This window comes from Lissotriton vulgaris, chromosome 2_2, assembly GCF_964263255.1.
Source record: "Lissotriton vulgaris chromosome 2_2, aLisVul1.2, whole genome shotgun sequence".
Taxonomy (NCBI): Eukaryota; Metazoa; Chordata; class Amphibia; order Caudata; family Salamandridae; genus Lissotriton; species Lissotriton vulgaris.
This window is the reverse complement of record NC_141688.1, coordinates 317207443-317219823: the sequence shown is the minus strand read 5'-3', so window position 1 is coordinate 317219823 and position 12381 is coordinate 317207443. Positions and strand designations below refer to the sequence as shown.

General features: G+C 47.2%; 1 protein-coding gene across 1 annotated transcript in view; it reads left to right on the top strand.

The window, feature by feature from the left end:
- ARHGAP1 (Rho GTPase activating protein 1) overlaps positions 1–11804 on the top strand; it is a 199499-nt gene extending 187695 nt beyond the window's left edge. The window contains exons 12-14 of the mRNA XM_086959671.1: positions 5951–6054; positions 8010–8583; positions 8651–11804. Coding sequence (XP_086815797.1) covers positions 5951–6054; positions 8010–8204 — 299 coding nt within the window. The 3' untranslated portion in view covers positions 8205–8583; positions 8651–11804. The remainder of the gene's footprint in view (positions 1–5950; positions 6055–8009; positions 8584–8650) is intronic.
- Positions 11805–12381: the final 577 nt, after the last annotated feature.

Here is a 12381-nt window from a genome sequence, read left to right as displayed (position 1 = left end):
TAAGCCCCACACCTTCTTGGGCATGCCCGACACGTAGCAAAGGAACCGACATGGCTTTCTTGGTTAACATCCCCGTAGCATTATTGCAAAGCTATTACTTGGTCAACGCTACTCACTATAACGAAACAAAAGAGCAGGGCCAGAGAATTTCTTTGGTTGCGTAGATTTCTGCAGCACCAGTATTATCCCTTGAGAGTGGGGTTAGAGAATTTCCTTGCCTTTGCAGTTTTATACAGCATCAGTATAGCGTGGGATCAGAGAATTTGTTTACGCAGATTTGTACAGTACTAGTAGTACCTCTAGATGGTTAGAGTCGGGTCCGAGAATCTTTCTGTTTACGTCGAGCTATACTGCACCAGTATTATCTGTCAAGCTCAAAGATCGGTCACAGAATCTCTTCACTTTTGTAGATTCATGCAGCACCAGTATTCTCACCGGAAAACAAGAATGAGGTCAGAGAATTTCTTTGTTTTTTAGGTCTCGGACTAGCGTTGCGTTGCACTGCGCAGCAGTGCTCGCACAGCCGAGATTTAATGTTTTTTAGTATGGGGCTTGAACCCGCCCCTCTTCTCCATTGGCTGGCTTCCTAAAGGGAGGCCAGCCTTTGGAGGAGAGGGGCGTCACTCGGTTCAAGCCCCGTCTTTTCCAGATTCGGGGGCTTGTTTTTTCTCTTCTATCTTGTTTTCGTTCTCTCCTCTTCCCATTGGCTGAAATTTTACCTTCCAGCCAATGGGAAGAGGAGAGAACGAAAACCACGCCTGAATCCCAAAATGACGATGCTTTCTCAGAGGCATTTCTTCCTCACCTCGGAGAAACATGGTCGTGCTGCTTAGTTTCACGCCCGCCTCTCAGCCACAGGATTTATTATTGTTGTATTTTTGTTCTTTTCTTATGAATTAATGTTAGCGAACGCAGCAGTATTTGTATTAATCGATCTATAGGGCTTACCCCCAGCACAGAGTGTTTAGCTTACTCCCGCCAGTGTGAAAGTATTGTTGCGCCTGGTTTTTGCGTTGCATGGCGGGCCCATTTCTTGTGCAGACACTTTCTGTGACAAAATAGCAGCGTCAAAACAGGCTGCAAGAGCAGTTGGGAAAATTGTGGCGTGTGAGAGAGCTGGAGCAGGTCTGACCAAGAGAACCACCGAGCACGGCAGCTTTGAAAAACCCTTCGTTTATAGCTGAGATGCGACACATCCGCTGGTCTTACAGTGTAAATGTAAATGTATTTGAGCTTATATAGCGCACAGCTACCCACAAAGGGTTTCCCGGCGCTTGCTTAGGGAACCCGTCCTGGTATTCCCCTGTGAGATAACCCCAGCAGGGTATCCACAAGGTGAAAGCCAGGCATCCCGCCGCGAGGGGCCGGTGTGGAGATTAAGCAAGCTATTGCCCAGAGTCGCAGAGTGTGAACCCATGAGTCGAGAAGGCACCGGAGCGAGAATTATCGAGTCCGTGAAATTTTGAGCCCAAGACCCGCCGAGGCGGGGAATTGAACCCTGTTCCAGGGCCGATCTCAGCTTCCGGGTCTGCCGCCTCTAACCCCTGAGCCACACTTCTCCACGGAGTGTGGAGAGCGGAGGGCGAGCGTCTGGGGTAGATGAGCTGAGGCAAAAACTGGACTGGAGCCCAGCAAGAACAAGACAAGAACAAAAGCCGGGATAGAACGTCTACAACGTCTACAAAGCTTCATGGACCTGGCTCCAGCAGCTTCACAACACCAATAAGTGGGCAGACAACAAGCAAAGCCAGTGAGATCAAAGCCGGCCTCGGGGGAGGCAACCCACAGCCTCATGGTTCCCACTGTTCCACGGTCCTCAATGGCAGGTATCAAAGTAGACAGGCCATGAGGCAGCTCATCGAAGGCAAACCTCAGAGGACCAAAGATGAGGTGTTTCACCAATACACAGCTGCCTGGCCCCAGACAAAGATTCATCGAGGCAGAAACGGAGAGTGGACAGGAGCAGTGCCCAACGGTAACGGGCCCAGACCAAAGCAGAGCAAAGCAGACCTCGGGGGAGAGATTCCACACGTCTCCACAGCTTCGCCGCTCCCACAGTCACACCACCCCAGTAAGCAGCAGGTAATGATGCGGCTTCACAAAATCGGCAGGCAAACAGCGGGACCAAAGGAGACATCGGGAAGAAGCTCCCGCAGCCTCACGATTCTCACCGCTCTGCGACCCTCAGCTGGGAAGTGAGTAGTGGGGCCTGACAAGCAAGCAGGCAGACAGCGAAGTGGCTTCACAGTGGCTGAAGAGTCAGAAGAAGGTAGCGTCTTCGCGGCTCCGCGGCACCAGCAGACGCGTAGGTAGGCGGTGAAATCAGCGAGGTCGACCCTACTCCACGGCCCTTGGATAGCACTTAAAAAGTTATGTTTTAAGCTGAGCAGCAAGCTATCTATTGGGAGCGCAAAATGCTGTTTGTAGGGAGAATAGGTGGAGGATCACTGCGGCACTAGCGATGGAGCAGGGAGAGTGTCAGCGCATATGCTCCTTCACACCGCCATCTTCCTTTTCCCCCGTGCCATTGTCTGGATATTTTTAAATGGTCATTAAATATCCACCCAACCTTTTGCCATGCAAACTTGGGCCCTGTTACATATTGCATCTGTGTTTTTTGGTATTACAATTCTTGTTAGCTGCAGAAAATACTTTGCATTACCTTACTATTCGGTCTGCATCAGCGTCCATACCCGACCATCAAAAATTCTCACGCAATACATCTTTTAATGTAGACCTTTCCATATGGCCCCAATGACACAATTTCAACAATCGTTCCCTTATACCTGCCGGAGGAATGCATTTGTCATGTCTAAACATAGCCAATTACGCTCCATTCTGAAGCCACTTGAGCAAAAAAAATGTAGAGCACCTTTCATACTTTTAATGGATGGCTAACCATCACGTATGTATTTCGTTATCAGCTTAAGTTCATTATCCTTGGAATTTTTTTCAATCCATGCTTCCTTCTTCAATGCTTCTCCTAGTGCTGCAAACACTTCAGTCACACAGGCCACTATGTCTAGATCTTCACTTCCAAAGGCATTCTGACTACGTCACCACATGGTGATCTCGATAAACAATCAGCAGCGCTATTTTGTTTACCAGACACAAAAGAGACATCAAAGTTATATCTTTACAATTTTGAACACAGACATGCAATACAAGCATAATAATTTTTCCCACTTCCAGGTGACAGCATATTGACTAAAGGTTTGTTGTCTGTGTGTAAAGAAAAATTTGTGCCCCACACAAAATGTCAAAAATGTTTGACAGCCCAAACACAAGAAAGAAGATCCCTCTCTATAACCCAGTATTTTCTCACAGTCTCACTTAAAGTCTTTGAGGCCCACCCATTCTGAGACAAGACGGTGCCAAGTCCATATCTGCAGGCAACCACAGAAAGTATGTCATGTTTTCCATAGTTGATTTGTTGCAAAGCAGGTGTATTGATGATTTGATCTTTTATATCATTAAAAGCCCTCTTTTGTGCAGCTCTCCACTGAAAATCCACACCTTTCCTCAACAGCATGCGTAATGGTTCCATTACCGATGTGAAATTCTTCACAGATTTTCCATAATATTTGCATGGCACTATTAAGGACGTCAATTTTTCCTTGTCATCTGGTGCTGGGGCATCACTTATTGCTTTTACCAGGGATGTTACAATTCATACCTTTATCAGATATTGTGTGACCCAAATAATCCACCCGGTAGACAAGATGTTTACATTTGTCATTACTAAAAAACAAGCCCCCTGTCCGATAGTCTTTTGCATACTTCTGATATAAGTTTAACATGGTGACTTTTATATTTTGAAAAAACGAAAAAGTAATCTTGCAATCAACAAACATGATCCTCCATATCCTTAAATTGACTAAACATTATCCTTTGGAGCATGGAGGACAATGACGCAAGTCCAACTGGCATTCTTTTAAATTGGGACACATCAACCGGAGTAATGAATGCAATCCACAGTTGTGACGCACACTGTGTTTGTGGGTGCTAATGCAATAGGTCTCGCATATGCAACCGATTAGGCTATTGGCAATTAAATGACAATGCCATTTATTTATGATTTAAAAAAATTAAAAAAAATCATGAGCAATGCCAATAGCTCTACCTTTAATGCTGCCGAGACCATTGCATTGTAAATGCTTGCTGTGCAAATGTGTACAAGTTCCAGCAGTATCTCAGAAGCTGAAGGCTGAATGCAGAGAATGTCTCGCCTAAGTAGATTTATGTATCACCAGCATTTTTTCAGGCAAGATAAGGCCAGAGAATTTTCCTTCTTCTAGAGGCTGTTGTGTGTGCTACACAAATGTGTTGCTCAACAGGGTGACACAAAGCTATACTATATAAGAAGTTAGCTCAAAATATCAAGTGGGGAACATGGATGAAGTGGGAAAAAGATAAGGTGTGTGAACAATGTCACAAACACAATTTATTAACTGACCCTTTGTCATCCACTAGGCAATTAACCCATCCGGAAAAAATGTAGTGGCTGACTGCCAGTTATCTGTTACTGTGTGATTCTATCCTGTGTAAATCTAGATCATCTTGGACAACGCACCCAACATGTTTCTTTAAGGCACAAAATCACAACAGAGGTTTTCACGCCTTGCTCCATGCCCACTCTAAAGAATATTGATTTTTATTAGCTCCCTGGATAATATCAGGGCCATTAATTTGGAGGAGTGTGGCTCACTGATTAGAGCGGCAGACCTTGATGCAGAGGTCTGGCCCGAGACCAGTGTTCAATTCCTGACGCGGCAGGGTCCTGAGCCCAAAAATGTCCACGGACTCGATAATTCCCGCCTCGGTGCCTACTCTAATCATGGGGTCCCACGCTGCATCTCTGGGCAATAGCTTGCTTAATCTCCACTACGGCGGCCCACCCGCTGCGGATGCCTGGCTTTCACCTTGGGGATGCCCAGTAGGGGTTATCTCACAGGGAAAAGCCAGGACGGGTTCCCAAGGCAAGCGCCTTGATGCCTTCGGGTGATACGTGCGCTATATAAGTCGCAATACATTTACATTAATTACTTCAGGAGATTAATCTTATGTTGATATCTTTTTCAAAGCCATTTTGTAGGGAGATGTGCCTCTTGATTTATCCACCACCGCCTTCAGATTAGATGAGAAAGATCGTTTTTCTCCGAATGGAAACCTCTTCGAAGAGATGTCTCTTCAAAGTCAATGCGTGACTCACGACACTGTTTCCTCATTACATTCATGACCTGGTCCTTCACATAATGCTCTACAGATTTATCCATCTGTTGCAACAAGCAATCCCGTTTTAGCCTCTGGCTGTGTGGACAAGACGCAGAACTTGAGCTTTCAAACCCAAAAGCAACACCAACAGACTCAAGCGTTGAACCACTCGCCGTTCCATGCTCGAATCCTCGGCTACGTGAAATGACTGCAAGTCATAGCCTTGCAGTGTTTTGGGTGCTTTGAGTTAGCCCTATTGGGAACAAAAGGGCCAAACTAGAGCAGACATCTGAGCTATCCGCCTCCAGCAGCTCTCGACTGGTGGACGCTTCTTCTGAACCTGCCACGTCCTTGCATAGAGTTGGACAGAGACCTGCAAATTTTTCCACCCGTAGGATGTCTTCTGATGGACCTCTGCCTGGGAGTGCTTCCTTTCAATATAGCATGCATCTTCCAGGCCCTTTGAAAGTCAACAAACCCAGCACACAGTTTCCTTTTCAGGGTCCGGGGAGCTCTATATGTGGGTGGCTGTCTTATGATTTGCCCACATGTATGATCTTGTTGTCCCTATTGCATATATTTTGATTATTGGTGTTGAAGCCTGTGAGATGGGTAATATACCCCTGTCACCATGGTTTAGAAATGTGTCCTGAGCGAGGAGCTACATTACACGCTTTTCCCATTGCTGTCAATCTTCGGAGTGTGCTGTTCTTTATCCTGGCTCTTCTTTCCACAGACATTGAAGAGAACAGCCGCCTGGAGTCCCTGCGGAAGACCCTTCAGACGCTGCCAGAGGAGAACTATGAAGTGCTGCGCTTCCTCACGGCCTTCCTAGTACAGGTCAGCAGGAGGTGCCAGACTTGAATGTGGTGGGCCGTAGGTCTTAGCCGTGGTGGAACATGAGGGCAACGGTGGGATGCTGCACTGATCAGTGCCGCTGTGGAAGATTTGCAGGGAACCACTCTCTGGACAGTGTACACTCACAGCGATCTGCTGTTCGGACAGTGTACACTCACAGCAATCTGCTGTTTGGACAGTGTAAACTCACAGGCTGCCACTCTCTGGACAGTGTTCACTCACAGCGATCTGCTCTCTGGGCAGTGTACACTCACAGAGAGACACTCTAGACGGTCTACACTCACAAGGAGCCTCTCTCTGGACAGTGTACCCTTAGAGGGAGCCACTCCTTGGGCTCACAGCGATCTGCACACTGTTCAATCATAGGTAGCCGCTCTGTGAACAGTGTGCACTCGCAGCGATCTGCTCTCTGGACAGTGGACACTGACAGGGAGCCACTTTCTGCACAGTGTACACTCACAGAAAGCCGATCTCTGCACAGTGTACACTCAGGGAGAGCCACTCTGTACAGTGTACACTCACAGAAAGCTGCTCTCTGCACAGTGTACACTCCAAGGGAGCCGCTCTCTGTACAATGTACACTCACAGGGAGCAACTCTCTGCACAGTGTACACCCCAAGGAAGCCGCTCTCTGTACAGTGTACACTCACAGAATGCCGCTCTCTGCACAGTGTACACTCAGAGAAAGCCGCTCTCTGCACAGTGTACACTCAGAGAAAGCCGCTCTCTGCACAGTGTACACTCATCGAGAGCCACTCTCTGTACAGTGTACACTCACAGAAAGCTGCTCTCTGCAAAGTGTACACTCACATGGAGCAACTCTCTGCACAGTGTACACCCCAAGGAAGCCGCTCTCTGGACAGTGTACACTCACAGCGAGCCTCTCTCTGGACAGTGTGCACTCAGAGGAAGCAGCTCTCTGTACAGTGTACACTCACAGGGAGCCGCTCTCTGTACAGTGTACACTCACAGGGAGCCGCTCTCTGTACAGTGTACACTCACAGGGAGCCGCTCTCTGTACAGTGTACACTCACAGGGAGCCGCTCTCTGCACAGTGTACACTCACAGGAAGCCACTCTCTGCACAGTGTACACTCACAGGGAGCCACTCTCTGCACAGTGTACACTCACAGAAAGCCGCTCTCTGCACAGTGTCCACTCATGGAGAGCCACTCTCTGTACAGTGTACACTCACAGGAAGCCACTCTCTGCACAGTGTACACTCACAGGCAGCCACTCTCTGCACAGTGTACACTCACGGAAAGCTGCTCTCTGCACAGTGTACACTCCAAGGAAGACACTCTTTGGACAGTGTACACTCACAGCGAGCCGCTCTCTGCACAGTGTACCCTCACAGGGAGCCATTCTCTGCACAGTGTACACTCACAGGGAGCCGCTCTTTGGACAGTGTACACTCACAGCGAGCCTCTTTCTGGACAGTGTACACTCACAGGGAGCCGCTCTCTGCACAGTGTACACTCATGGAGAGCCACTCTGTACAGTGTAAACTCACAGCGAGCCGCTCTCTGGACAGTGTACACTCACAGAAAGCTGCTCTCGGCACAGTGTACACTCACAGGATAGCCGCTCACTGGCCAGTGTACACTCACAGGGAGCCGTTCTCTGCACAGAGTACACTCACATGCAGCGTGTCTGTGGGCTGTGGGCACCACGCATTTATCATACAGTCTCAACATTCTCGCGAGCCAGTCTACCCTCAATGGAATCTGTCTTCGTTTAACATAGCACATCGCAGGACACTCCTGTCTCCATGAGTGTCCCCATGACATGCTAGTCAGAGTTCCTTTTGGCAATATGTGTACTTGAGGTTTCCCATTAGAAGCTTTGTGAGATGTCTTTCTGTTAAGTCCCTGCACTTTCAGGTGTCACTCCTACCTTTAGCTGCTTCTGACATTCTTGTTTTTACCACTCTCCCAGGTGTCTGAAAACCAAGAGCAAAATAAAATGACCAACGTCAACCTGGCTGTTTGTTTTGGCCCAAACCTCTTGTGGGTGAAAGATGCTGCCACCAACCTGAAGGTCATCAATCCCATCAACTCTTTCTCCAAGTTTCTTTTGGACCACCAGGAGGAGCTGTTCCTTCCATCTGAATCCTTGGCCCCTGAACCTTGAGTGCACCGCCAGCGGAGGTTCTTCCTGGCACTGGAGTCGCTAGCGTCCAGGGCCTGAGCAAATCACCAGGAGGAGCTCTTCCCAGCACCCGAGGCTTTGGCATCCTAGGTCTGAGCTCCCCAGTAACTCTTCACCGATGACTGAGCTGCATCTTCTTCCTTACTGTGCCACTTGCAACACTATTGGGGTACTGGGCCTGTCCCTCTGGAGCAAGTAAGGCCGGAACCGTTCTCCAAGGATTCTGATCCAAAGTGTCCGATGAGTGGCTGTGTGTGTGTGTGTGTGTGACCCCTTGCTCTGACTGAATTTGTACGTGAATGACCCTGTGCTTTGACCGTACCTAGTGTGTGGCTGACCCTGTGCTTGGACCGTACCTAGTGTGTGGCTGACCCTGTGCTTGGACCGTACCTAGTGTGTGGCTGACCCTGTGCTTGGACCGTACCAAGTGTGTGGCTGACCCTGTGCTTGGAATGAGAGCTCAGTGTGTCTGACTCCATGGTCTGAATGTGATCGCCAGTGCTTGTACGGTGACCCTGTGTGTGGCTGACCCATAGCAGACTGTACCATGTTTGTGAGACACGCCATGCTTGGGCTGCACACCCATGTGTCATTGACTGAGTGCATTGACTACGACTCTGTGCTACTCTTCCCTGTGCTCAGGATGCAGCGTGTTGTGCCTGTGATGCTGTGCCTAGATCGCTACCTTGTGTGCCAGTTATTAGTACAGAGACTGCAGTCCTGTCATTGTTTCGTCACTGGCTCCATGCTCAGACTTTTGTGCTTGACATAATCATGGTTTTGACTCTGTGCATTGTGCACTAATGTTTTGTATGTGGAGTCCAGACTCTTGTTTGGAAGAAGGCCTTCAGGCTTGAGCCCCTTTGCTGGTATTTTCATTTCTTCTGCTATTTTTAATGCCACCATAAATGTGAGTACGCTGCGGTACTGGTATGTGTGCGGGTATGCATATTATGGGTTCTCTGCATTTGTTAATATACACTGATGTGTGCCTGTCGCTACATATGTCATATCATATTCGAGGGCACGCACTAAGGTCTGCCTTCCTCTCTAGCGCCTTCTCTTGGGATTCATAGCTTTGCCGTTTTGGGTTGAAGGCGCAGAAACCATAAATCAAAAGCTGTTGATCTGAGCACTCCAGCACATTCCTGTTCACCTCACATTTTTATAAAATAGCCAGTCCTGTACTGTTCATGGGTTAATTTCTAAAGTAAACCCATGTTGGACTCTGTTGGTTATGAGTGTGGACAGACTTACACCAGTGCTGGTACCCTGTGCTGTAAGAATGTGAAGCAGTGCACAACCTCCTGAGGACTGCTCTCCTTGTCGGTGTGATTATGGGCATCATTACAAAGTTTGGTGGCGGGTATTGTGAGCAGTGTGCACTGTTACTTCAGGGCTGCTGTCCTGGGCTGTACGGGGGGGCATTACTAAAGGGCTGGTGTCCAGTGTTGTTGTGAATAGTGTCCAGTGTTCCTCAAGAGCTGCTGTCCTGGGCTGGTGTAAGTTTGAAAGCCACTACTAAAGGGTTGGTGTCTGGTGTTGCTGGGAGTCCAGGCTCTATTATTGTAAGTGACTGCTCTGTTATGAATTTGGGTTTTATTACTCAAGGTTGGTACCCCCTGTAGATGTGAGCAGATGGACACTAAATCCTGTGCTGGCGTTGGTCTGGGCACCATTGCTCAAGGGCTGTTCTCTTATGCAGTTGTGAGAATAGCATGGTTACCTGATGGTGGTGCCTTTGACTGCGGTGGGTGCTCTTACTTGTCGACTGTCATCAGTGTGAATTTGAGTATGGGTGTTTTTTATTTATTCCATTCCACTCCCACATGCCACTCTTCAGGTTACATTATGTTTCTACCCTACCTAAAACTACCAGACCAACCATATCGCTTCTTACTCTTACGTGTTTCTGTCCAGGCGACATTAGCCTATTCCACTCTCAATTAACCTCCGGTACCTGCTTCCCTCCATACATTATCCAGACCGATCTCATCCAATCTACCCAACATGACAATCTGAAGACCGCGATTGGTCCTTTCACAATGAATATTGCTTTCCATCTTTGCACACCGCTCGGTCGACCAACATTATCCTATTCCACCCCTTGCAATTCTATGTACATCGTTGTTCTTTGTACCCCACGCTTGCCCATTCCATCACCATACCACTTCATCTTATTCTGCATAGGCCACGCCCCTTTCTCAAACTGTTGTACCATTCCATTTGCAAACATGCATTTAGACAGAGCATTATTCCATTCCTCCATTGCACCCCGTTTACAGAGCTCTGCAGACCAGCAGTACCACCGTCCAGTCTGTCACCCCACCAGCATTATTCTGTTTCATTATTTCACACTCTACGGACAACATTATTTGAATCCACCCTTAAGCAATCCTCGGCAAATATTGCATTCTAACCCTACATGCTCATGTGAAACCATTATCCCCTATGCTTGCCCCTCAAACACCAGCAGCCCCTCTAAAGTTCACTGTCAGATGTCCTTCTTCAGACATTGTTGCATACCATGCCCATACAGTCCCCTCTTCAGCTATTCAATTTAAACCATTAGATCACACATCTTTCACATGCCCCCTTTAAAGACCAATGTTGCATGTCCCTGGCCAGGCAACATTGTCCCCTCATTCCCACATTTCCATATAGAATCTTTACCTACTTTTCAGCTTCATGCCACCATCACTTGCACTTCTAGAAACCACTGTCACATGACCCCTGGGGACCACCATCACACGAATCTTGCAAAGCCACCATTGCTTTACCCCCCTAGTCACTACATCACATGCTCCTTGTGAGACCACCATCGCTTGCCCCTTAAGAGACCAACATCACATTCCCCTAAAGACTCTCATTATCCTCAATACTCCTCATGCTCCTAAACATATTGTTTTCACACGTGTTCCACTCTGTATTCGATATTACCCCTTTCAACCCTCATACACTTCTCTTGCATTCTTCTTTCTCTGGCATTTTTTAAACTTGCTTCAGATGTTGCATTGTGATAAGAATTCAATAGAAGGAATCAGTACTTGTTGGGGGGAGGGGGGGTGGCACTGGTGCTTTTCGAATAATGCTGTGGTTAGTTTACTATTGCCAAATGCCTGTGATGCGTATCTGCTCTGTTGGGTCCAGCTATTTTGCTACTTAGATTGGGCTTCCAAAGATGTCTGCTTCTAGTAGATGCATCTACACCGCCCCTTCCTCTAAGTCAACATGTGCAAATGGAGACCTCCACATAGGCTCTCCATCAAAGAATTCCCTTCCATCTAGTCAGTGTAGCCCAACAGCCTAATCCAGGCCTCGCCATGTCAGTGCATGTCTGTATGGATTCAGCCAGTTTCTGTGAAGGCCAAATGCTCCCTCGCATCCTTTCCAGGTGGACGCATCCTCCTTCCCTGTTAATAATTATATATTTTTAAAGGTGAAAAGTATGTTTTTGTAATCCGCTCTTCACATCTGTATCACCCTTTATTGTATGTGTAAGAATTCGCTTTTTACTCTGCTTTTGTTCACCGTTTGCACTTTTTGTACTCTTAATATTGATATTAAATACTGAATCTGAAAGTTTTTGTAATTTTACTGATGATGCAGATTCTTCAGATCTTCTGTCCATTGTATTATCTGCTTTTAAGGACTGACATCCTCAAATGGGCGCACTCTGGGGACAGCAGTATGATTTTGGGGAGTGTTTTAAGTCCATGATTTTGATAAATGGAGAAAATTCCCCCAGTGAAGATTCCTATATTCACACTCTATGGCAGAAACGATTTCATAGAATCCATGTTTAATAGAACTGGAACAAGCCTGACTCTTGCAGGAAATTAACAAGCAGCATGAAATCTCAGGGTTATTTCAGAGAGTTGTTTTTTTCTACTCTGTTTATTTTATTTTGTTTTTATTTATTACACCTAGCAATATGAATCAAATGTTATATAGAAAGGGCAAAGCATCTCATGACATTCAGTAACAGATTAGAAGATCAGTGAGGATTTAACAGCTTTCCAGAGCATGATCAAAGCAAATAGGACTTTTAAAGCGCTACTTACATGCCTTGGGGTATGTTATGTTATGTTATGTTAGTATGAATTTGTAGAGCGCACGTTCACCCTGGGGTTTCTAGGCGCTGTGTACGGCTGGGGAA